We start from the raw sequence: 23,958 nt of genomic DNA, 5'->3' as shown, positions 1-23,958 counted from the left end.
TTTTGGGGCAAACATTTAAAAGTAAATGTTGTACAGAATAAGAATTCAATCCACCATGGTTTGTTATTATCTCCTATATATCTATTTTTTTCCAGCCTTTAGTATACCCTTCTTTCCATTCAGTTTTACAATATAAGGACCAACGTATATGTTGTCATGAACAAAAACCAAAGCTATCCAGTTTACCAAGACGGAATTGGGTAGGGCTCGTGATTATAAATAATCAACTGGGAGTGAATTAGAAAATTCATAATGAGTCAAACAAAACGTTTTTAAAGTGATTCGGCAGATTGGAATTAAGCCTATATCCACTGTTATCTTATTATTTGAATCTAGATTACATACAAATTGTGTACAAGAGGAGAACCATAATAGCAAGCTCTTATAGGACTTCACTAACTAGGTTCCTTACCTAAGTGTGTTTTTCCAAGGTTATCTCTCGTTGTTCAAAATAGAGGTGATGTCTTCCTTTTATACATGTCATTTAGTAGTAGTTGAAAGTTGGTAGATTACACGGGATATTACAAATATAATCTCCTGTAATCCGAATCTGAGTTAATCCTCTCTCATACTTAAGTCGGAGCAATCATGCTTAGAGACTGATGAACTTATTAGTTAAATCATCCGCTATGGAAGTGACACGTGGGCAACCCTGGTTGCTCGATCTTAGAGTAATATGTAGACATATGGCGTAAATCTGACCATAGGAAAATCATATACAACAGTATGTACCAACCATATACGTACTTACCTACAAATCATTAATAAGTTTATGTATTAATTCATGCTATTCATATAAAGAAACAATTACATGACATAATACAAGTACGTTTGTTTGACGTGCCAGTAAGCTTTGTGATTTTAAAGGAAAACAAGAATTCCTCTTTCAAAAATAATAGATGAATTTATTGATTAGGGCAGTGTGTAATCTACTTTTTTTTTTTTTTTTTAATAACAAATAGGATTATAGTTAATTGATACATTAGATACACTATCTGTCATGGAGTAACATGATCCTTATGTAACTTAGTACTTCCCTTATTATATAGATGGGTTTGAAATAATATTAATTGCCTTTCATAAGATGACAAAATATTGGTATCTAATTATTCATGTATAGTAGAAAGTCTCAATTTAGTATTGAATATATTTATTGTTTATCGAATGTAATTAATCGGATGATATTTTGATAATAGTGTTGATGGTTAAGAGGTAATTAAAAGGAATAGTCGAATAGGGTAAGGGTATGCCCTGAAAAAATAACATTTTTCACACAAACAAAATCTTTGCTTAAATTTAAAATAATAATAAGTTAATAACGGTAACTCACTTTCCTAAATGTCTTAGAATAAGTATTAAATAAAAATAATTATCTGCAATATATTCGTAATTAAAAAAATAAAGAAAATTTACTTTATTATAGTGTCTTAAAAATAGACAATTTTTTGGATAAGTACAAAGACTAATTAAAAGAAAAAGAGATGAGGATTGAAACACTTCAACTAACATCACTGGAAAGCTAGATTTTATCATTCACCAAGTTGAAATTAAGGTTTCCATTCATTAAAAAAAAAAACCTTAATTAATCAATCTCATAGTAGTAGGTACAGGGTTGAATAAAACAAAAGATAAGGATAAGATAGTAACAGTAACCAAACAGAGTCACGTAAGTAAGGTAAAACTAAAACATCAGCGTCGGTACAAGTTACTCGTGTCCAAAGACTCAAACAAACAAATAATAATAATAAAAGAAAAGAAAAGAAAAAAAGAAGTATTCTTCTTCAACTTCTTGACCGACTGCTTTTCCTTTGTATTTATAGTTAGGCTCGATAAATCCGCCCAACAATTTAAAAAATAAAATAAAATATCATACGCTCTTTCTCTCCTTAAAAATTGCGGCCCCACAACGTGTCCCCTGCTTAGCTTACACTAATCCAAATTGTGGGCTCACGCTTTTTATGCCTCCTCTCTCCTTAGCAATTCCCAGCTTCCCTTAATCTCTTTTCTCTGTGACCCCTAACCCACAGACCGAACCGCTTGTCTCCCTCTCCATCCAAACACGCCCTTATTAATCACTAAATTAATTTTTATTTACCTGCTTCTGTTGTTCCACGTCAGACTTACTTTTCTTATCTCATTGGTGGACTTGAAATGCCTTTTGGATTTGGTTTAAAGTTTATCAGAAACCGATTTGGGCCGTATATGCAATAGTTCGTTGCCACGTGTAGTTGGGTGGGCCCCTTGCCACGTGGGGTTTGCAAGTATATGCCAGACTATTTGGACGGTTTTGGAATTTAGAGGATTGGTTACGTCGTGTCACGCTGGTTATGTGACCATGGTTAGGTGAAGATGGAAGTGGATCGTTACAGGAGATGACGTTCCCATATCACCACCATTCACCAAACTGACTTCATTTTATTTTTCTTTTACTTTTTAGCTTTTTAAGAATATTTTTATGGAGCTCTTTTTCTCATAACACCAAATATATATATATATATATAAAATTCATTCCATGGTTGTATATAGAAATCAGTATTTCAGGGTACTGCAAACGATTTTTTATATGTTAAATTAAGAAACATTCTTAATTTTATTTATCAAATGATTTACTGTTGTAAACTTTTAATCAACGAACTGTTGATAAAATAATATTACAATTTTTTAGTAAAGGTTCTTACCAACAATTTACCATCTCTTAGGGTTCCTTTGTTTTCCCCTCTAAAGATTTAGAAAAAGTAAATCTTTTATATTAAGATATTTAACCGGTTATACTCCTCTTAATAGAAAAAAACTAATTTTTTTTTTTTTAACTGAATATTAGAGACTTATCCTGTGTGTCTTAAATGATTTTCCAAAAATATTCCTATTTTAATTTTTAAATTTCAATCATACCCTTAAAACTTTAGTCTCTATTAACCTATTTTATTCATGTTATTATTTTATTTTCCTTGTAATATACATAGTGGATACACACAATTAAAACATTCAATCAAGTTATTTGCAAAACTAAAATATTTTCGTTATATTTCATCTAGTTCATGATTTGTGATACAAACTATAAATAAATAGCATGCTTAATATTGACAAGGACATTTATGTAAAAAAACCAGTTTTAAGATATCTAAATTTTATAAAAACAAACATTTCATCCTTATAATCATATTTTAAAAAATTGCATGCAAACATAATATTAAATTTTTTCAATCTTATTCATTTATTTTTATTCAGTTGTCAATACTAAACAGTAAACAGTTACAAGATAGGTTACCAAGTATCACTTTAAATTCATTTATAATATAATTTTTTTTCTAAAAAAAACTTTGGATGCTTACATGATGATCTCCAATGTTGAAAACCAATCTTAATTTTCCATCATCACATAGAGGAACTTTGAATGTAAGATGATGCAATGGATATATATTAATTTGTTTATTAAAATACTTTAGTATATGTTTGAGAGAGAGAGTTTGATAGCAAAATAATGAAAATAATTATCAATAGTTAATGAAATATAGAGTTAAAAAAATAATAATGGAGGCAATCCTGATTGGTGTTAGGAAAGTAATTAAAAAAAAAAAAAAAGGAAAAAGAGGTGGGGGTTGGGCGTGAGAGTGATGGGCTGGTTGTGGGGGTGAGGAATGATGTGGAGGGCATAGGAGACCAGACAAAAATTTCTATCTTAATTATGTGACGAATTATTTTATTAGTATAACATTATAGGATAGCATAAAGTCTGGAGGTTTGCACGTCTTATTTTATATATATATATATATATATATATATCTCAAACACCTAGGCATCATGTCATATCACCTTTTATCTCATCAAAGTAAGGTACAATTATATCGTGTCATGTTTGAACACAATTTTTATGTAAATTTGACAGGTTACCAATAAATAACTTTTTTAGGCAAATAATGATAATATTTAAAAAAAATTAGCTTAAAATGTGAATATTTTGATTGGTTCTATAATATTAAAAAACAATATTTTTCTTAATTAATTTTTGAATTTTTACATGACCTGCCTTCATCCATCTGGAATTTCAGGTTAATCAGTAAAAAAGTGAGGGGGTGGAGTGGTGGTGGGGGAAGGAAGATTAAGACCAGGTCCATCCATTAAAGGTTCGGAAAATTCTAAATTTCAGAAATCAGACCCCATTCATTCAGTCACCTTTCTTTAGTCTTTTCTATAAATATATTTATAACTGTTTATTAATAAAGTTGGAGTTAACAGGTAAAAGGTTAAAGAAAAAGTTGATTGGACCAACTTTGAAGCTGAACCCCCCCAGTAAGTTCACTGCACATTTTTCGTATTCTTATTACTTTTATGCATTTGTGTTCACTCGATGTTGGCCTCCACCACAAAGACTGGTTCACCTTTAAATTATAGTTACAATATTCATTAATATTATTTCTTATGTTGATATCACAAACACAAGATATGATAGGAGATGCCTTCTGGTTTGCGGCTTACTTTTTTTAACTTACTTCAGAATATCATAAACCTAGCTGATTTTATGCCTAATAAAATGAAGCAAATAACATCTTTCTCTCATCCTTGTTGTATAAGCTTTATAATTTATTATATATTATAATCTTATTGCAAACTTTTTAACAGTGGAAGTTAATGACACCGCTGGCCATTCAATCAAAAAGGAGAGTTCGGAACTGGGGACCAACTTTATATTTAATTAATGAATTTTTAAGTTATATAAACTTGAAAGTGTACAAGTTTATGAATGAATTTTTAAGGGCAAATTAATACGTAAAATCAACAAAGGTTATTAAATAATTAGGTTTAGCAGTGGTGGCTTAAAACACACCACAAGAATTGTTGGACCTCTGAGATTGTCTTTTTCATAAGTTATATTTTATGTTTCTAATTAGTTGTCCAACACTATGTTGCCATCCTAATCCATTCTTTTGTTATAGCAACAGTTGAATATTTGGGCTAATTTTTAAATCACTATTGTAAGCTTTCCTTTTATTAGAACAGCATTATTACCCAACAATCCAAATGGGTACAAATTTTACATCTTCAATCTATGGGTTTATAATTTTTTATTTATTAAAAAAATTGGGATATAATAAGTTATTAAAAAAAGAAAAAACGAAATTTTAATTTTTTACGTGAAGAGTTAAGTGAATAAATCCTGAAATTCATGTTTTATGATTAAACTAGTATTGAGATAATTGGTTAATTAGGGGCAATGATTTCCAATAGACAAGGAGATAACAGGTGTACAAATTCTTTTATAGAATACTCAATAATGCATTTATAAGGCGAGAGTGAGAAGAGGTGTTTATAAGCAAAGAGGGAAGTCGTTCTCAGTAGTAAACGACTTTAAAAATATATAATTAATTAAATAGGTGAATATTGTACATACGAAGGTGTATACTGTATACTAAATGCTGCTGACCAAATTACTTGACTTTGAATTAAATACATTATCATATCCCTGATGGAGAGAACTGTGTCGCTTTTATCGCTCCATTCTTAAAATAAAGATATTTATCCCAAAAAGTAGACATTAATTTGCTAAAGTACTTGTATTAATTTCATTAATAACTATTAGTAAATAGATTAAGCAAAATAATAATAAATTTACCACACGATATTACGTTAATTAAGAAGAAAGTACAATAATAAGCTAGTTAGGGTCAGCATGATGTAACACGTGTCACATTTCCCATGTGTTTAATTTATAATTTAATATGGGTGACTTAAGCCTGGTTGTTGAGGAGCTCCACCTGTTCAAACTTGAAATTAATTAATTAATTAATTAAAACAAGAATTGGTCATGCTTCCTTGTCCTCCACAGAAAAGATCACAATTTAAACAAGCAGTCACCAAATCACATTCATGGGCCAAACAAACCATTATTTTGGGAAAGATAATCCCAAATATTATGCATAAAAGTCATCGGTTTAATTTATAGGAGTACTTTAATTAAACATATTACCAAGTCCTCCACGTGTCTATATATATACAGTATATATATATACATATATACATATATCCAACACTCCACCCAACACACACTTAATATTCTCATTAAAGGAAAAGAAAAGAGTTGATTTAATTAAAAAAATGAATAATTAATATAGGCAGCCGTGTGTTAAAGCACGAGTCACATTACGAGCAGTTGTTTTGGATATGATGAAGAGCAACGAAAGCAAAGTATGATCATTGCTCTCATGGAAAATTAAATACAATTACCACCGCCCTATGTTATGGACTGATGTCACATATTATTTATATTCTTGGTAGGTGCCGGCTCGACCTCCCTTCTTTTTGGCAATTCTCCATCAATTACTTTTAACTTAAATATAACATTCTTCATCTCAACTGACAGTGATGCTGCTTCCTTTTCTGCAGCACCTAAATCAATAAAAAAACTATATAATCTGTTGTGTTGAATCGTTAATATTTTTGGATTTGATGTGAAAAATATATTTATATATTAGACCAGGATGTTTTCGTGGTTATTATAAGAGAAAATGAAAAATTATAGAAAAAGAAAAAGAAAAAAAAGGAGATAATTATGAACTACATCACGGTGATGTAATGAAAGAATTGTTCAACATAGAATCAATGGACAAAATATAGTTGGATTTGCTTGTCCAAATTACACCTGTTGTTGTTGACTGTAGTTACGAGTTTGTTAAGTAGCCTAAGAACTGAACATCCATCATGTTTNAAAAAAGGAGATAATTATGAACTACATCACGGTGATGTAATGAAAGAATTGTTCAACATAGAATCAATTTCCCAGTGGACAAAATATAGTTGGATTTGCTTGTCCAAATTACACCTGTTGTTGTTGACTGTAGTTACGAGTTTGTTAAGTAGCCTAAGAACTGAACATCCATCATGTTTTTCTTTTTGATTGAAGTGGTTTCTAGTGATGGGTTGAATAAAAAGGAAAGAAGAAAGTTGTTCCAACACGGCACTATAACTAAAATGCACAAAAAAATGTGAACGCAATCCAGATTGGTCACGTTGACATGGTGTTGAAAATAGTGGTGGTTTGTGCTATCTCTTTACTTTTTGCCCTTTCTGTCTCAACATCAGTTGTGTCCCCAGCACTACTCTTATGCTTTTCTCCTGTTAAGTGTTATCTTCCATCTCTTTGAATTTTTACTTCAACCATTGTGGGCTCTATTCTTTGTCAAATCATGACTCATACAGTGTAATTGCACCAGTCAATCTGCTCTGCTCCATCTTTTTGACAGATTTTACAACTTTCTCCACCTAACTTCATTAAGATGTAAATATTTATTTGGAGTGAGATGCAAAAAAAATCAGTTAGTTTTTTTAGTAAGAGGGTGTCGATAATAAATGAATGAAGGCTATGTTTGATCTAACTTTTAAGTCTATGTAATTGAAAGAACCACAAACCACAAAATAAAAAACAATAAAAACAGATGAAGCAAATGAAGAGTGTGATGTCCCCAGTTTTGACTAGGGGGGTAGTGAGTTGGGCTATAAGGCACATGTCTAAAGCCTGCAGGTTTTTGCAAGGCCTACAACGGACCCCGGATTGTCGGCTTTTAAATAGGTTAGGGTTCAGAATTCAGATTGCTTTGGCCATCAATGAGATATTGTGTTTCGTGCCTATGTCTACTTTGTGGTTCAAATTAAGAATTTTAACTATAGTAGTGAGCCTCAATTCTGACTGACTACTTCAAACAATTGAAATGATTAACAAATTGATGTGTACAAATTCGTATTAAGAGTGATATGAGAATCCTAGGTAGCAATGAATGACAGGTGTACGGGTACGATGATCATGATATGTCATTCCATCACCCCGCTATATTTCAAATCCAATATAATATTGTAGTAACATATAATAATACTAGTATGAGCGAAATACATGTATTAGAAAAAAGCGGAACTTACCAAGCTCAACTCACTCAGTTATTTATAAATGAAAAGCCCATTTTTCAATTTGGGCCTAGGAAAGCCCAATATAGGTTTTAACGGCATCGTNACTTCAAACAATTGAAATGATTAACAAATTGATGTGTACAAATTCGTATTAAGAGTGATATGAGAATCCTAGGTAGCAATGAATGACAGGTGTACGGGTACGATGATCTCGATATGTCATTCCATCACCCCGCTATATTTCAAATCCAATATAATATTGTAGTAACATATAATAATACTAGTATGAGCGAAATACATGTATTAGAAAAAAGCGGAACTTACCAAGCTCAACTCACTCAGTTATTTATAAATGAAAAGCCCATTTTTCAATTTGGGCCTAGGAAAGCCCAATATAGGTTTTAACGGCATCGTCTGCAACTAACAAGCCACTCTGACCACCTGCCTAACTCTTAACTACAGTTGGGGAGAATTGAGAACTGAATATCTCCTCTTCACACGAAAAATAATTCAACTCGCAAAGAATAATAATGGGTTTACTCTCACAGAAAACCCTTTATTGTTTAACAAAAAGAAGTGAATTCATGGTCAAAATGACAAAAGTCTCTCGTCTCAAATCCAAGCAATTTTGCACTTCTCAAAATAGCCAAGAAATAGTGACAGAAATCACAAAACTTCTCCATCAGGATCGCTGGAAGTTTCTCATTGAATCATCACAAATACCCCAGAAGCTAAACCCAGATTTGGTTCAGTCTATTCTTCAACAAAACCAGGTACAGGACCCCAAACGCCTATTTGCATTCTTTAACTGGGTCAATACTCGACTGGGTACCCGCCAAAATTTGAGTTCTTTTTCATATCTAGCAATAATATTGTGTAAGTCGAGGCTTTTTCATTGTGCTGTTCGTGTGATTGATGGAATGATTGGTACCAAGCAGTCACATTTTCAGATTTTGGAGTCATTGCTTGGATGTTACAAAGAATGTAATGAGAGAGATGTGCCTGTTTTTGAATTGTTGATTGATTGTCATAAAAAGGTCGGTCTTTTGGATGAAGCTACTAATGTGTTTCTTGGTGTTGTTAAAGAAGGTGGGCCAGTGCCTCGTTTGGTGTGTTGTAATTCCTTTTTGAAGGATTTGTTGAGGGGAAATAGAGTGGACTTGTTTTGGAGGGTTTATGATGCAATGCGAGAAGCTAAGGTCACTCCCGATGTTTACACTTATACTAGTCTGATTACTGCTCATTTTGTGGTTGGGAATGCTAAGGAGGGTAAAAGGGTCCTTTTTGAAATGGAGGAGAAAGGTTGTAGTCCGAATTTGATTACTTATAATGTGGTTATTGGAGGGTTGTGTAGAGTTGGGGCTGTTGATGAAGCTTTTGAGCTAAAGGAGAGCATGGTTCGTAAGGGCTTGGCTCCTGATGGATTTACTTATGGTATTCTTATTGATGGGTTCTGTAAACAGAAGAGATCGGGAGAGGCGAAGTTGATGTTGAAGGAGATGTGTGATAGGCATGTAAGTCCTGACCAGGTTGTGTATACTGCTTTGATTGATGGGTTCATGAAACAAAGTGACGTGGAAGAAGCTTTCCGACTAAAGGAAGAGATGGTTGCATATGGTATTAAATTAAATCGTTTCACCTTTAATTCACTTATTAGTGGAATTTGTAAGGTTGGTGAGATGGAGAAGGCAACAGCTCTATTAAATGAGATGATTGCAATGGGGATAGATCCTGATACACTGACTTACAATTATTTGATTGAAGGATACTGCCGAGGGCATAACATGGTTAAGGCTTATGAACTACTTGCTGATATGAAGGGAAGGAACTTGGCACCCACGGTGTACACCTGTGGTGTGATAATAAATGGCCTATGTCGTTGTCGAGATCTTGAACGGGCTAATATGGTTTTTGAGGAAATGATTGCTGGTGGTCTGAAACCAAATAATGTTATATATACAACCCTTATCAAAGGTCATGTTCAGGAACACAGATTTGAAGAGGCAATAGATTTTCTAAAGGTAATGTCCGAGAAAGGTGTTTTGCCCGATGTCTTTTGCTACAATTCTCTTATGATTGGCCTCTGCAAGGCCAAAAAGATAGAAGACGCCAGGAATTACTTAGCTGAAATGATTGCAAGGGGATTGAAGCCTAATGTTTATACTTATGGGGCTCTAATTCATGGATATATCAAGGCAGGTGAGATGCAAGCTGCAGACAGGTATTTCCACGACATGCTTGGTTGTGGCATGGCTCCAAATGATGTCATTTATACAAAGCTGATAGATGGACACTGCAAAGAGGGCAACATAAAGGAAGCCTTTTCAACATTTCGATGCATGCTTGGACGAGGGGTAATCCCAGATGAGAAGACTTACAGTGTCCTCATTCATGGTCTCTCCAGGAGTGGAAGAATTCATGAAGCAGTGGGGGTATTCTCTGAACTCCGTGACAAGGGTATGGTGCCAGATGTTTTTACTTATAGCTCCCTCATTTCCGGCTTTTGTAAGCAAGGTGATATGCAGGAGGCTTTCCAACTTTTTGAAGAGATGTGCCAAAAGGGTATTTCTCCAAATATTGTTACTTATAATGCCATGATCAATGGCTTATGTAGGTTGGGTGAAATTGAGAGAGCTAGGGAGCTATTTGATGGAATCTCTGGAAAGGGTTTGGCTCCTAATGGTGTGACTTATACTACAATTATAGATGGATACTGCAAATCTGGTAATTTAACTGAGGCATTTCGGTTGTTGAATGAGATGTCATCAAGAGGGGTTCCTCCTGATAGTTTTGTTTACTGTGCCCTAGTTGATGGGTGCTGCAAAGAAGGAAATATGGAGAAGGCTCTGTCCTTGTTTCCAGAAATGATTCAGAAGGGCTTTGCTTCCACTTCTTCTTTCAATGCTTTGATTCATGGTTTATGCAAGTTAGGGAAAATCAATGTACCTAATAGTCTGTTGGAAGACATGGTTGACAAGCACATCACACCAAATCATGTGACATACACGATTCTGATTGATTATCACTGCAAGGCAGGAAAAATGAAGGAGGCGGAGCACCTCTTACAGGCGATGCAAAAAAGGAATTTGATGCCGAATGTTATAACTTACACTTCACTTTTACATGGTTATGACAGAATAGAAAACAGATCTAAGATGTTCTCTCTTTTTGATGAGATGGTGGAGAGAGGAATTGAGCCTGATGGAATAATCTACAGCATGATACTTGGTGCTTGCTTAAAAGAAGGTAATTTGGTGAAAAAAATTAAATTGGTGGATGAAATATTTGTTAAGGGTGTGGCCATAAACCAAAATTTGTACGATTCACTAATAAATTCCCTATGCAAAGAGGAAGAATTTTATGAACTGTTGAAGTTGCTTGATGAAATGAGAGAGCAAGAAGCTAAGCTTAATCTTCCTTCATGTTGCACTCTCATCCGTGGTTTTTATGAAGCAGGAAATAGGGACAAAGCAGCCACGCTTCTGGAAAATATGGTCCGGTTTAGATGGGTCGCAGACTCCACTGTTATAACCGACTTTGTCAAAGAAGACCAAAATGCTACAAACTCTGAGAATGCTGTCAATTTCTTAAAGCAAGCAGCAATTGGAGGTGTGCATCAAGTGTAAACTTACGTGCTGGAGAAGAGATCTGGAGTTTCTGGCCTTTGAACTATTTCCTTCTTTGCCTTGTGAAATGTATTATGGGAGCTGACCCCATAAAATACAGGGAGCTAACTCTATGTTGGCCATTAGTTTAGCAAAATATGGTGGCAGCCAAAATATGATCAAGTTCACTGCATAATACTCTTCATCAACAAATCATGGAGGAAATTTTATAAACCTGGGTTCCAGATTCCAATGGTAAATTTTTTTTTTTTTCTACATATTTCTGTAGAAAACTCCATGCATATATGTTTAGTGCCTTAATCTACTACTATGGTGGGGTTGATAGAGCTTTTGATGCTTTTCGAAATTTCATCCCTTGCAAAATCTATAACAGAATTAACACTGCAGAAACTCATTTGGTGCTTATCTTGGAAACAATTTTTGTTCATATAGCATCTTTTGTAACTTCTGACATTATGGATTTGCTACAAATTGGTTCTTACAGCTTTTTACTTGAACAGGTAGAGATGAGAAAGATGACTGCGGATTGTTGGCCAGTGATGACAGGGGCATAGAGTAAGTTTGGTGGTGACTGGTGAATGGCGATTGTGAGCAGTCAGTGGTAGAGGCAGATGGGACGAATATTCACCTGAAGTAGTAGTAGGAATGATGCAAGTAAAATGAGGGGGACAACTAATTTAACCTTTATCTTCTTACATTGCAATGGCTTCTGCCATCATTGGAATGGCTCAGCTGAGGAACATCTGTAGTAAGATGATGAGTCTAAGAGTTCCGGAGAGAAGAGAAAGTGGTAAATCTTTCTCTTATCAGTCACTGAGCAGATGGTTGACTCTCCAATATCCGAGGTGACCCCTTCCATGCTTATTTATTTGTATAACCCTTCCATCCTTAGAAAGTAAAAGTAAAGGTGCCATTGATTATGTATATGTTAAATGCATATGCATATGAATTATATTTCTACATACTGGGCACTATCAGAATCGATTTTATTACCCAGCTTTACATGTGATAGAAAATTTACAAAAGTTTATATATTAAGCTTCTGCCTTACAGCCTTACCGACTAATGTTTCCCTATTAATTAAACATCTTTCTTGAGAAGGTTCAGGAATTCAAAGATTAACATTATGCACTTGATTTGCCAATGATATTAATTTAATTTTTTTGACTATATGATTTATCCCTTGAAAGTTGAGCATTGTACATTTGCCTGCTGGCATAGTTTGGTTAAATTTCCCCTTTTAACTGTCATGGAATTTCTGAGTTATTATGTACACGGACCTAATTCCTAATTAAGGAAAAATGACAACTATTGAAGAGGCAAAAAAGCACCTACAACAGAGCCTCAACAGAAAAAAAACCTAATTGTAGCCCTCAACGAAAATGATTTTTTTGTTTTTGATAGAAGTCCTCAACCGCATGACTGAATTACAATATTGGGTTTAAGCAAAAGGCAGCATGAGGCAGACTGTGTCAATTGTCTAAATTAATTATACAAAGGTCGTCCCCTCAATCCTTACCGGCAATCCCCTTTTGTCTTCCTTCGGATAATTCTCTCACCATATCATCTGTTCGTGCCAAAAACCTCATTCTCTTGCAAGGCTGTAGATGCTAGCTTGAGTGGAGTATTGCCACCTCTATCAACAGCTTGCGGATCAGCTCCCCTGTAGTAACATTGCTAAATCTATGAGTGGTGTTTTTCCACATTGGAAAAAAATTAGCAGGTGAATTCAGAACATGAGTAAGCATTAGGTACATTTTCTATCAATAGTCACTACAATAGATCACTTATACTATAAATGACTTTGTGTTAACATCACAGTCAAAGAATTCAAGAAGAAGAATGTAGCGGATGATAAACGTCGATAAAATATAATCCCTAGATGAGAACGTAAAAAAAGACAAAGCGAGGAATTACCTTGCAAGAAGCAGTTTTGCAATTGAAGTTCTCCCACTTATTACAGAATGATGTAGTGGCGTCCTACCTCTTGAATCAGGAGCATTTATGTTTGCACCATACTGTAGGAGAAGTTCCACCATGCCTATGTCAGCAGTCAGACAGGCAAGATGAAGAAGTGAACAGCCATCAGAAGACTCTTCTATCAGCTCATCTTCATGTTTACTCAAGGAGTTCAAATAGCATAACGGCTCGTCCAAAGATTCCTCTGGGAAGGAATTAAATTTCTGATCACTGCTTTCCAGATCTTCTAGTTGCATCGCTCTGGCCAAAGAAAGTGCATTATATGAAGCTTGCCCATGGATGGCATTCACATTGGCTTCAGAGCAGACAATATGGCGGTACACTGCTTTCTTGTCATTATCACGGACACTTTCCCACACCTGTTGCGCCAATGAAAGGAGATGCTTAGTCTCCTTTGACTTGCGAACAAAAACTTTTTCAGCATACTGCAAGCATAGGAAATCATAAAATTTAATTTTAGGTTCCGAATGACAAAAATAATTAGCTTCTTACGTGGAGTTACAATAAAAGGGTACCAGATGATAACAATGTTGTCATATAACAAATTCACCTGGCAGTTGGTTGGACGAGATGGTTAAAGAGGTTACGTAGATCAATAATTATAATTGAATTAATGTCTAAGTTAAGAAGTCACTTCAAGCAAACATTATCAATTACCCATGGGAAGGGCCGTGGATTTCAATTAGAGGGAAAACAGGAGAAAATAACGAAGATATTGTAGCATTAGTGTTAATACCTTAGCATGAATGTACTGCTCCTTTACTGCAATAGAATCATCATGACTAGGTTTTCGCACAGTAAACTGTTTGCGTTTGTCAATCTTGGAAGCTCTGCACCACAAGAACTAACTACTTAATAGGACAAAAACAGATACCTTTCCATATAGCTCAAGTCCTAGAGATGTAGGCTAAGCTTTGGTCAAAGTAACATTAGAAAGTAACACTTTGATCCCTACTTGATGGACATGTGTTACTTTCTGATTTTATAGGGACCAACATATCACTTACCCCATAGTCCTCTTATTAGGTGAAAAGTTACTCTTGTTATCTGGTAAAAAACTACTTCCACTTGCACTCCCAGAGTGCAACAACTCCTCCCAGATTGAGTTTGCATAGACATTTCCCAGTGACTGAAACAGGTTTAATACAGATGATTCCCACACTTTAACATCAAGTGTCAGTGATCTCACCTGCATAAAATGTTATCCAGAAATACTGTATCAATGAATGAACAAAGAGACTCCACACAAGGTTTAAGCCTCACACATCTGAAGGTCCTGATGCCTATTTGGAGCTTTCTTTAGGAAACATTGAGATGAACATTGCCAATCTTGCAACATGAAAAGAGTTGAGGTTCCAAGAAGAAACAGAGATTACTTACCTTTGATATATGTACTCCAAGGTTACGATGAACACCAGAACATTCGATACATATAAGAACACCTAGGTTTAAGGATGCCCAGTCTGGCTCAGATGCACCACAATCAGCACATTTGTCATTCCCATATACTCTTCTCAATAAATCAATTGGCTTTTCACCCTTCATGCTATTGGCCATATCTCCCCAACTTCTAGATATACGTAAATGATTTTCGGAGGCAAGACTTGTAGTTGTGTTTTCCTCAAGTGCTGTTTGTTCAACATCTGCGCAATCCACATATGAACCACTTTCGCTTCCGGTTCCAGAGCAATAATCGACATATTCAATGGGACCAGCAGAAAGACACTACATGTGATTGGATTATGACAATTTAGATAGACACATAAATTAATGGCCACAACTGTTGATAACATGCTTAAATTTTACCCTCTCCGGCGTCTGAAAACTCAACAGAGAAGCAATTACTCCATTTATTTTTTCAATCCACTCCATTTGATCTACCGCACTCTCTGCCTACATTGATAAACAAATACAATTAAGAATCTGCTCATATATATTGATCCATTCCGTCCCTCACTTTCTAGTGAGCATTCGCAAGAGCATGATAAGGGCATAATTTATATTATGTTTATACCCTTAATTTACATATAATTAAAGATTTATTTTGATGTTAAGTAAATGAGCGAATAATGACAAAACTAAAGTCTAGTATTAACTTTAAATTTTAATTTCAATTAAATTCTTATAACTAAAGTTAGTAATATATTTGATTTGAATTTTTATTAATTAGTAATCTATTTAAATTTGATTTTGTATAACGCTAATCCCTAGTTCGTGGCATTGCGAATTTTAACTGAAACAAAAACGGGTAAGTTTTGTCAAAGAATCACTAGACTCAACAGTAAACAAGTTTTATGTTGATGTTTGGTTTGAACAGATCGATACCTGCAAAGTGTAGACTTTTGTTGGAGAGATAATCCTGAAGCAGAACCTTAAATCTGATTGATCAGCGTCAACCTTAATTGTTGAGGTCAAAAGATTCACAGTGTGTCGTGCTACAGATTTTTCATCATGTACACCCCCGTGGTAATGAGAAGAAAGCCACCGGCTCAGCAACCCATGACTAGTTTCAGATTGATTATTTCTCTGTGCGGAAGACTGATTCGCAGCTGCCTGAAATAGGACACGCATTCCTTCATTACCGAACAAGGACTAGAGGATAGAGAATTTACAATTCATAATATGACAGGTTCTTTCCCGCTAGCGACTCACAGAATTCCAGCTCCATGGTTTCCGATAATAATACAGCATCCCTCGGCTATCAAGCACAAAAAATCTTCTCTTCCAATCCCCTCTCAAATTAGAGGATCGCTTTGAGAGATATCCTTGTCGAATGGTTTGGACCTGAATATTATTTGTATTAGAGCAGAAAATCTTAAGGAGATGAAAATGGAAAAAGGGATATCAGCGGGGCTTGTGAGAAGGGAAAAGGTTGAAATTTATATAGAAAACTACCTTTCCCTTGGCAGCAGATTGCATGGCTGCCTCTATCACTTTATTTGAATTCCTTGCAAAAGGTCTTGTTAGACTGTCTCCCTTGGGAGAGCCACTAGAACCATTCAAGGAATTCTTTCTTTCTCGATCAATCTGCCTTTTATACTCCTGCATCCTTTCATGAAGCGACTCCTGCTCATAGTTGGAACATTCTCTTGACTGTTGTGCATAAGCCAAGACCTGTAACCCAACAGTGAAACAAAAGGTTCACAGATGGAAGGAATAAATTTTTTTCAAGAGAAACTTGTTGGCTATAAACATGAATGTGGCCTTAGTGCAATCTCTTCAGAATTGAAGCCTACTTTAGAAGAGATGATTGCCAGAACTACTTTGTATCTTGACTTAGAGAAGGTTAGGAACCAAAATGTACCATTGTCAAATAACCACTTTAGGATATATATATATATATATATATATATATTTTTTTTTTTTTCCTAAGCGGCTTAAGAAGTTATTCCTCATCCTAAAGATGGTAGTAATGATAAAACCTTGCAGGCTCTGGCTCATCAACTGCATGCACATGTGTGTGCAGAATTCCAACAAGGCATATGGTTCTGATGAACAAGTTCAACCTGGTAGATGGAGGTATTCAAATTTTCTACTCAAGAAGCAAAAATATGCATCTCAATCACTTTGATTGAACTTTTGAGCTAAAGGGCTAAGCATGATATGTGGTTGCTCTACAAATATTTTATACAAGATTTGTTGGTATTAAGAACTGAGCAGCTGGTTCAAGCTACTTGGTCAAGATTGGGTCACTTTCTATGTGCACATTTATCAAATATGTGCTTTGTTTAAGGAAATTAAGCAGCCTTTCCTACATCTTATAAGGAAAAATTGGTAAAAGAGACCTGGTTAATGAAGGGTTCCATATGATGTAACAGTTCATATCCCTGCAAGGAACAAAGTTTTGAAGCCACATATTGTTATTATTTATCAGAGGGAAGAAGCAAATGAATTCTGAGCACATGATCGTATCGAACCTGTTTGAAGAATCGAAGGTGAGCGCCCATTGTCCTACTAACAGCCTCCAAAAACTCGAACCTTTTTTTGGCTTCAACATTAGAGAGAGTACTAACCTAAATATCAGAAAGCATATATAGAGAGTAAATTCCTAACTGTGGATGAATTAGACAATTAGTTACACCAAAATTTCCTCATTGAATAACTTACTAGTTGGAAGCGGGCTTGCTCAAATAAGCATCTTGCATTGTGCATTTCCTGGAATATCTCTTTACTATATTAGGTTTTAGAGATGATGTTTACCCTTGAATAACTATCTGATCAATTAATTTCCACTAGATTGAACAGTGCTAGGAGTAAGTTTAGTCATTAGATATACCTCCTCTATGACAGCAGCTACATCAACCCTGGTGCTCTTCTTCAATGAAAGAAACTTCTCACGTGCCTGTGACACAAAATTAAAACTAGCATTGAATGTCACCATGCAGAAATACGAGATATAAGGGATCAATTTCATACATTCATCCAAATAAGTCAGCCGTCAAATTCGTAGTAAAACAGTTACTGCAGTTCTGAAATTAACCTCAAGAAACTCAAACTATTTGACATGATCTTATATGTTTATCTTTTTCTTAGATGGAGAAGATAAATTAAAACAAAAAAGTTCATGTCCTAATTTCCTGGCAACCAAGTATCCGAATCCAGAAATAGAATGGAAATCAGTTTGATCCTTCTTTTGTTCCTTCATTAAAAGAGAGGGGGAAGGGGGAAGGAGGTTGTCAGATTATAAAAATATTTAGTGAGATCTTCTTATAAGTTTTTAACTTTTGAAATGAATGGTAACTCAACATGTGTCTTATACACCATGGTGTATATTCGAAGTCAAAATTATCTGACTTGTGAAATTTAGAACCCACCTGATCGTATATAAGAGAAGCTTTGTCAAAGCGTTTCCGGGTTTCCTGCACCAATAAAAGATTATAGACGGGTAAAATGGAATTCCATTGGACAAATAACTGGGAAGGGCTCACCAGTGGATGAGAACAAAATAAGAAACATTAGTATTTTTGGTAATAATACGACAGAGAAATTTAACCTAATAAGAGTACACCAACTATACCATTTTTGCCATATTAAAATAAAAGCCCTAATCATATAAACACTTTGACATCACAATGCAATTCAGGTTTGAAGTTGTGAAGACATCAACAACACCATCTAATCTAATCTCATATTACAAAATGCATAAGATAGCCCTCAATAGATGACCATTAATTGTACAAGTTTGATGTGTCTTGATGGAAAACTTTCAAACAACAAGAAACAGAGAAGAAAAAGATTGGGAAATTCATTCTATCAGTGAGAAAATAGCCATTTTGGACATAGAAATCAAGAAGACTACCACAATATATGGCTTTCTGACTTGAACAACAATGACCAAGATGCAGTTTGTAGACAGAATTTTGTAGGGGTAAAGTCAAAATGTCAATATTGTTCCTAAATTCATCAAGCTGTATACAAATGGCAGGTATGATGATTATAGAATGCAAGTGAAGTATCTATAGTAAAAGATGTATCCAATACCTTGACATCTTGCAAATCAACATTGACAAATTGCATCAACCTATCATTTAGCATGTGCTCTACCTGCGAAAGCCAAATTTGAGGATGTTAGAAAAGGAAAGCAATTAAGCCTGTTCCCATATGTGGTAAGTCTTTCATTGGAAAAAAATAAAGCCCAGTTGCAATTAAATGATAACACAGAAACCCCGACTTTCAATCAGAGGAATGTAATAACCTCTCTGTTATTGCTGGAAACCATAGAAAACTATGTTGTAATGTTTAGAGATTTTGAAACCATGAATTACGTTTGAAGGTTGTAATCTTGTTTGGCATCGACCGATGTTATGTCAGGATTCAGGAATGATGCAGAAAGCAAGTACTATAAGAAGAAAGCACAACATTGCTACCTGTGATCGAAGAACTTCTTTGAATGTTCCAATTTCTCTCAAAGCAATTGTGAATTTGGTCATGACTGGGCCTGATGACACATAAATTCTCTCAGTCGTAACATCACTAAACATACAGAGCTATTAAATTTTTTGGAGCTAACGAAAAGATCTGTCGAACAAAAGTTCCAGTTTAAAATTTTCAGTAAAATTTAACAAAAGGAAAGAAGATAACAATGATAGGCTGTGCAAGAATCCAAGCAGCTTATGCTTAACTTGTTAGCAGCTCTTGTAGGCTCATACAAGCACAAGCCAAAATTCAAGTTCAGTGACAACTGACTTGCACAGAAAAGCTCAGGCAACACAAAGAAAAAAAGGTAACAAAATGCATATGATGACCTGTACAAGGATCCATAGGCTTACACAATAATTTGAATGCATCAAGCACGAGCCCAAAGCCGAGCTCAATCACTTGCCCAGTAAACCTCGGGCAAAAAAAAAAAGGCTTGAATAAGTAACTCTGATCTTTATGTGGAGTAGTAAGATTTAAGATCCTATTATATACTCTAGTTGTTGGCGCTGAATGAGTTCATAGAACTAAAGAACGAAATCGACTTTAGGCTTCTCTTCTTAATAGTCACAAAACCATATTTGTTAGGATAAAGAAACATATTTGTTGGTAATGCGAATTAAACAATATGAGAAAAGCTGAGCTCAAATTTGACTGAGAGGCTCGAGCATGGCTGCTCAGTTCAGCTCAAGCTTGAACCAAGTAGAAACATGCTTCCGAGTCACACACCACCGTACTGTTGGATTTGTCAACTACTGCATTAATAGGTTACGCAAATGCATTCAAGGGTCTTGTTGCCCAATGAGTGGACAGGGGTTGTGGGGGCAGCACCCCCAAACCCGTAGGTGGTTTGGGTTTTTTCCATGTATAACTATTTAAGGAATTTTTTAAGCTATTAATTCTTTATTGGGTTAGGCTTAGGAATAAGATTCCCTGTAAAACTAGGTTTAGTCTCTTAAACCTAGTATATAAACATATTTTTCTCTTATTATGAGTGTGATAGCAAATCATAGGACAATTAATTCATTGTAGAGGAGAGAGGTGAAAAAGTATTGCAATAATATTGACTTTGCTGGATGCAGTCTATATTGGATGAACCAAGATAAATCACACATGTTATTTTCTCTTTATTTATTATCTGTGATTTGTTTTCTTGTTATTTTGTTCTCGGTACTGTCTCTATTTCGTTCACATAATAGGCAAAAGACAACAAAAACATAAATGAAACATGCTTCCACGTTAGACACCATCGTAAAGGGCAAATAAAATCATATATGAAATACATCCACTTTATACTTCCTTTTTTGATTGACAATCGCGTAAGTCAACCATGTCTCATTAAGCCTAAGCATTCATGCCAAACCAAAAAAAGTACTTTTATGATATAAAGAGGTGCAAATGTCAAATGACAACACCTACCTCCAAGAGCAACACAAATAGGATCACCATGCCCACCGCCAAAAGTTTCAAGAGCATTTACAAAAGATATGTCTCCATCATGCCCTTCCCCGAGTGCTTCTCTGATGATTATAAGTAACTAAGCAAGTAAGATCTTCCAAAAACATGAAAATTGCCGGAAAAACAATACAGTAAATATATTGGTCATGTGAGTATAATGACACACTCATCATAGCATAATTTGAAATGTTTGAGAAGTTGGAACTTTTGGTTGAAACACCTAGAACAGTCAACTGCTCCAGTTTACATGATGAGCTTCAATCAACTAATTTTTGCTGACTAAACATAAGGTATTTACTATCATCAATGACCTTCACACAGTCCTGGCTTAAAGAAGCTCTTGGATATGACATGCCATATAATATATAGAAAAGAAAAGAGAGGATTCTGATGAGTAATTATATTAGACCAATAAAAGCTTTTCATTCTAATAGCTGTCCGATGTTCAAGATCAAAAGATAGACCTCCACTCATAATTGTTCAGTGGCGGAAGAGTTCATACAATTTGGTGTTTTCCCTCTCCAATCATTTATTAATTCTTTGTATTCACTCTGTTCAGTAGCCAGAGCTGAGGGAAAGACAAGACATTAGGTTGTTTGTGCAGGGATGCTACCTCATTGCGTCATTTCGTGCAATTAAAAGGAAAGAAACAGAAAGCCACTAACGGAATCTAAACTCTAAACGTATATCAAGCTATAGAGTTATCTTTCGAGTATCAATATATTCAGCGAGCAGTTCATTCATGTCAAAATAAAAGTTTAATATTAAAAGATTCCATATGATCAACTAAAAGATTGAAGACATAACTGAAACAATGAATAAGCTTACGTGTACTTGCGTGATCCTTTGTAAAGCCTTAAACATCTCCCTCTCAATAATTCAGCACTTTCCTCCATCAATAGCATCTATTCACCAAACACCACATCAGTACGCCATACTTTCTGTAGCAACTAAAACTTAACAGACGCATTAAAAAGAACCTTAATCTTTAGCTTGTAAAATAGTTGAAAATCAAATATATATATATAGTTAAAGCACATTTATATTCCAATCAATATTCTTATAACTGCGAGAATGGAGCATGCTACGGGCATTGGACCTTAATCAACACCAATCCAATGGAAAATCCTCGCTCATTTGAGTTAGAAGAGATCAGTGAAACAAGAAATATTACAATGCTAACAAATTAAACACCTGAGGTTCCGTTCATAGTTTATTTGTTTTTCTTTCAATAAAATGCTCGCTATATCCAAAAGATAATTGATTAGACTTAGACACACCTGCACACGGTACAAAATACATTCTTCTGGTTCATTTTTATAGAAATCTCACTAAATGTATATGTAATTGAAACATTCAAAAGACAAAATACGGAAACAGAAATAGCACCTGTTGCCGAAACATGGGAGAATCGTCGAGTTTGGCGAACTGCATTGTTTAAGCAATTCAGATAATTTTTTTTTTTTTTCTCTTCTTCGTTGTGCCTGAAAAGATAAAAAAATTAGAGTTGTGTTTTGATTGAAAAGTTTGTTTGTGAGTTTGTGTTGTGTATTGTTTAAAATGGCCGCAATTGAAGGAGGTTTTGTTTGTTGAAGTGGTTAGTGTAGCGAATTTTCATGGCTGTCATAAAACTAACAAAAATAAATAAAGAAATTACCCGCCTTTTTCTTTCTCCATATTTAAATTTCGTGTCGGTTTAATTTCAAAAGAAGAAAACTTTGACTTTGTAGCACGACAGCGTTTAGTCATTGCCTTTTCGGCCAGAAGCATTAGTGATAATTATAGCGAGTTGATTAATTATTAGGATCAATTGCACCTTCCAATGATTTTTTATATGATTTAAATTTTTAATTATAACTAGTTTATTCATAAAAATAAAAGTTTAATAGACTATTTATTATTTAAATATAAATTAAATAGTGAATTTAACTCTCTACATCTAAAGAGTCAAATCTCACTTTTTATCTCAATTTTATTTAATAAATTACAAGTTTTTATACATTTTATTATTAATTCTCTCTCATATTAAGTCTCTCTCCTATTTATTAAGTCTAATTTAAAGAGTTTATTAGATTGAAATACAGATTTTGTTTTTTATATTTAGAAATGAGTTAACTAAATGTTCTCACCCAAAAAAATGCCCAATTGACAAATTCATACCCACCTACATTTTAAATACCCTTTTAGTACCCAAAGGTTAGTAATTTTTGTTATGAGAAGGGTAAAATGGTCAAACATTCATTATTAGTGAGGGTAGAATGGTCAACAAACATTTGGCCACCGGAGAAGAGAAAAGAAAAGGGCAGGCGCACGTTAGCAAGGAGATGGAGACGATTTTTGCTGTTTTTAGACAAATCCCGGCGTCCAAAATCACTTTCGAGACCACCCACAGAATCTCCATCACCCTTTCTATAAAGCCCAAGCCACCACCTCCATTCACACAATCGACATTCAAGTAGGATTTTTGGTCGTTTCCGGTGTTGAAAATCCACCGTGAAACTCACTGCCTCCTCCATCCTCTTCCTCAAGCCTTTCTCACCCTTAATTCGTTCACCCCGAGCCCAATGCACCTGCTAATCGCCGAAAATTGCTGCTTGAGTTTTTGCACGATTCCCCATCTTTTTGGACTTTTTTTCGGCTGATTCAATCACTCAAAATGCTCCCTGCCACCACCGTTCGACTCCCCACCCTCTGCTCTTCAAAACGCACCCCTCCCCAAACCCTACATGCTCGCCATTTGTCGCCTGGGTCCAGCTCTTTCCACCATGGGATAGTCGCGATTTGCGACGGTTTCCTTTGCAAATCATTGGTGTTTTTGGTGCTCAATCAATGGCTTTTGATTTATTGTCTTTGTGTTGTGTTTTTTCCGCCCACCGTTATCTCCCAGATCATCCAACCTCGGTGCCCCAACATAGCTCACCACCTGTTTGATTTATTGTCGCACCTAGCTCCCAGCCGACAATGGAAGAGGCTAAGGGTACTTTCATAAATTGATGTATTTCCCACCCCAAATTTAATATTTGCCTATTTGGGTACTAAAAAGGTATTTAAAAAGTAGGTGGATATAAATTTGTCAATAAGC

At 34.9% G+C, this 23,958-nt stretch overlaps 2 protein-coding genes across 3 annotated transcripts; one reads left to right on the top strand and one right to left on the bottom strand.

Moving 5' to 3' along the window:
- The first annotated feature begins 8,389 nt into the window (after positions 1-8,389).
- Positions 8,390-12,675, top strand: LOC116135675 (pentatricopeptide repeat-containing protein At5g61990, mitochondrial). 2 transcript variants are annotated; one of them, XM_031421394.1, is made up of 3 exons: positions 8,390-11,142; positions 11,353-11,756; positions 12,023-12,675. In XM_031421394.1, the coding sequence occupies exons 1-2, from the start codon at positions 8,427-8,429 to the stop codon at positions 11,520-11,522; spliced, it is 2,886 nt and encodes a 961-aa protein (XP_031277254.1). In that variant the 5' UTR covers positions 8,390-8,426; the 3' UTR covers positions 11,523-11,756; positions 12,023-12,675. The 2 variants fall into 2 exon arrangements, with proteins under 2 accessions (XP_031277254.1, XP_031277253.1); XM_031421393.1 differs by having other exon boundaries at positions 8,390-11,756.
- Positions 12,676-12,872: 197 nt separating this feature from the next.
- Positions 12,873-22,310, bottom strand: LOC116135677 (ADP-ribosylation factor GTPase-activating protein AGD1). Its single transcript, XM_031421395.1, has 19 exons — positions 22,266-22,310; positions 21,705-21,781; positions 20,838-20,938; positions 19,370-19,440; positions 18,984-19,046; positions 18,317-18,361; positions 17,779-17,844; positions 17,610-17,657; positions 17,420-17,515; positions 17,288-17,329; positions 16,398-16,616; positions 16,155-16,286; positions 15,828-16,055; positions 15,309-15,395; positions 14,883-15,227; positions 14,565-14,691; positions 14,239-14,330; positions 13,440-13,927; positions 12,873-13,185 (listed from the first exon to the last, which is right to left on the bottom strand). Exons 1-19 carry the CDS (start codon positions 22,308-22,310, stop codon positions 13,086-13,088), a joined length of 2,472 nt encoding a protein of 823 aa, XP_031277255.1. The 3' UTR covers positions 12,873-13,085.
- Positions 22,311-23,958: the final 1,648 nt, after the last annotated feature.

This window comes from Pistacia vera, unplaced genomic scaffold (genome assembly GCF_008641045.1).
Source record: "Pistacia vera cultivar Batoury unplaced genomic scaffold, PisVer_v2 Contig302, whole genome shotgun sequence".
NCBI lineage: Eukaryota > Viridiplantae > Streptophyta > Magnoliopsida > Sapindales > Anacardiaceae > Pistacia > Pistacia vera.
Note: the sequence above shows the minus strand (reverse complement) of the source record. Positions and strands in the feature narration are given on the sequence as shown.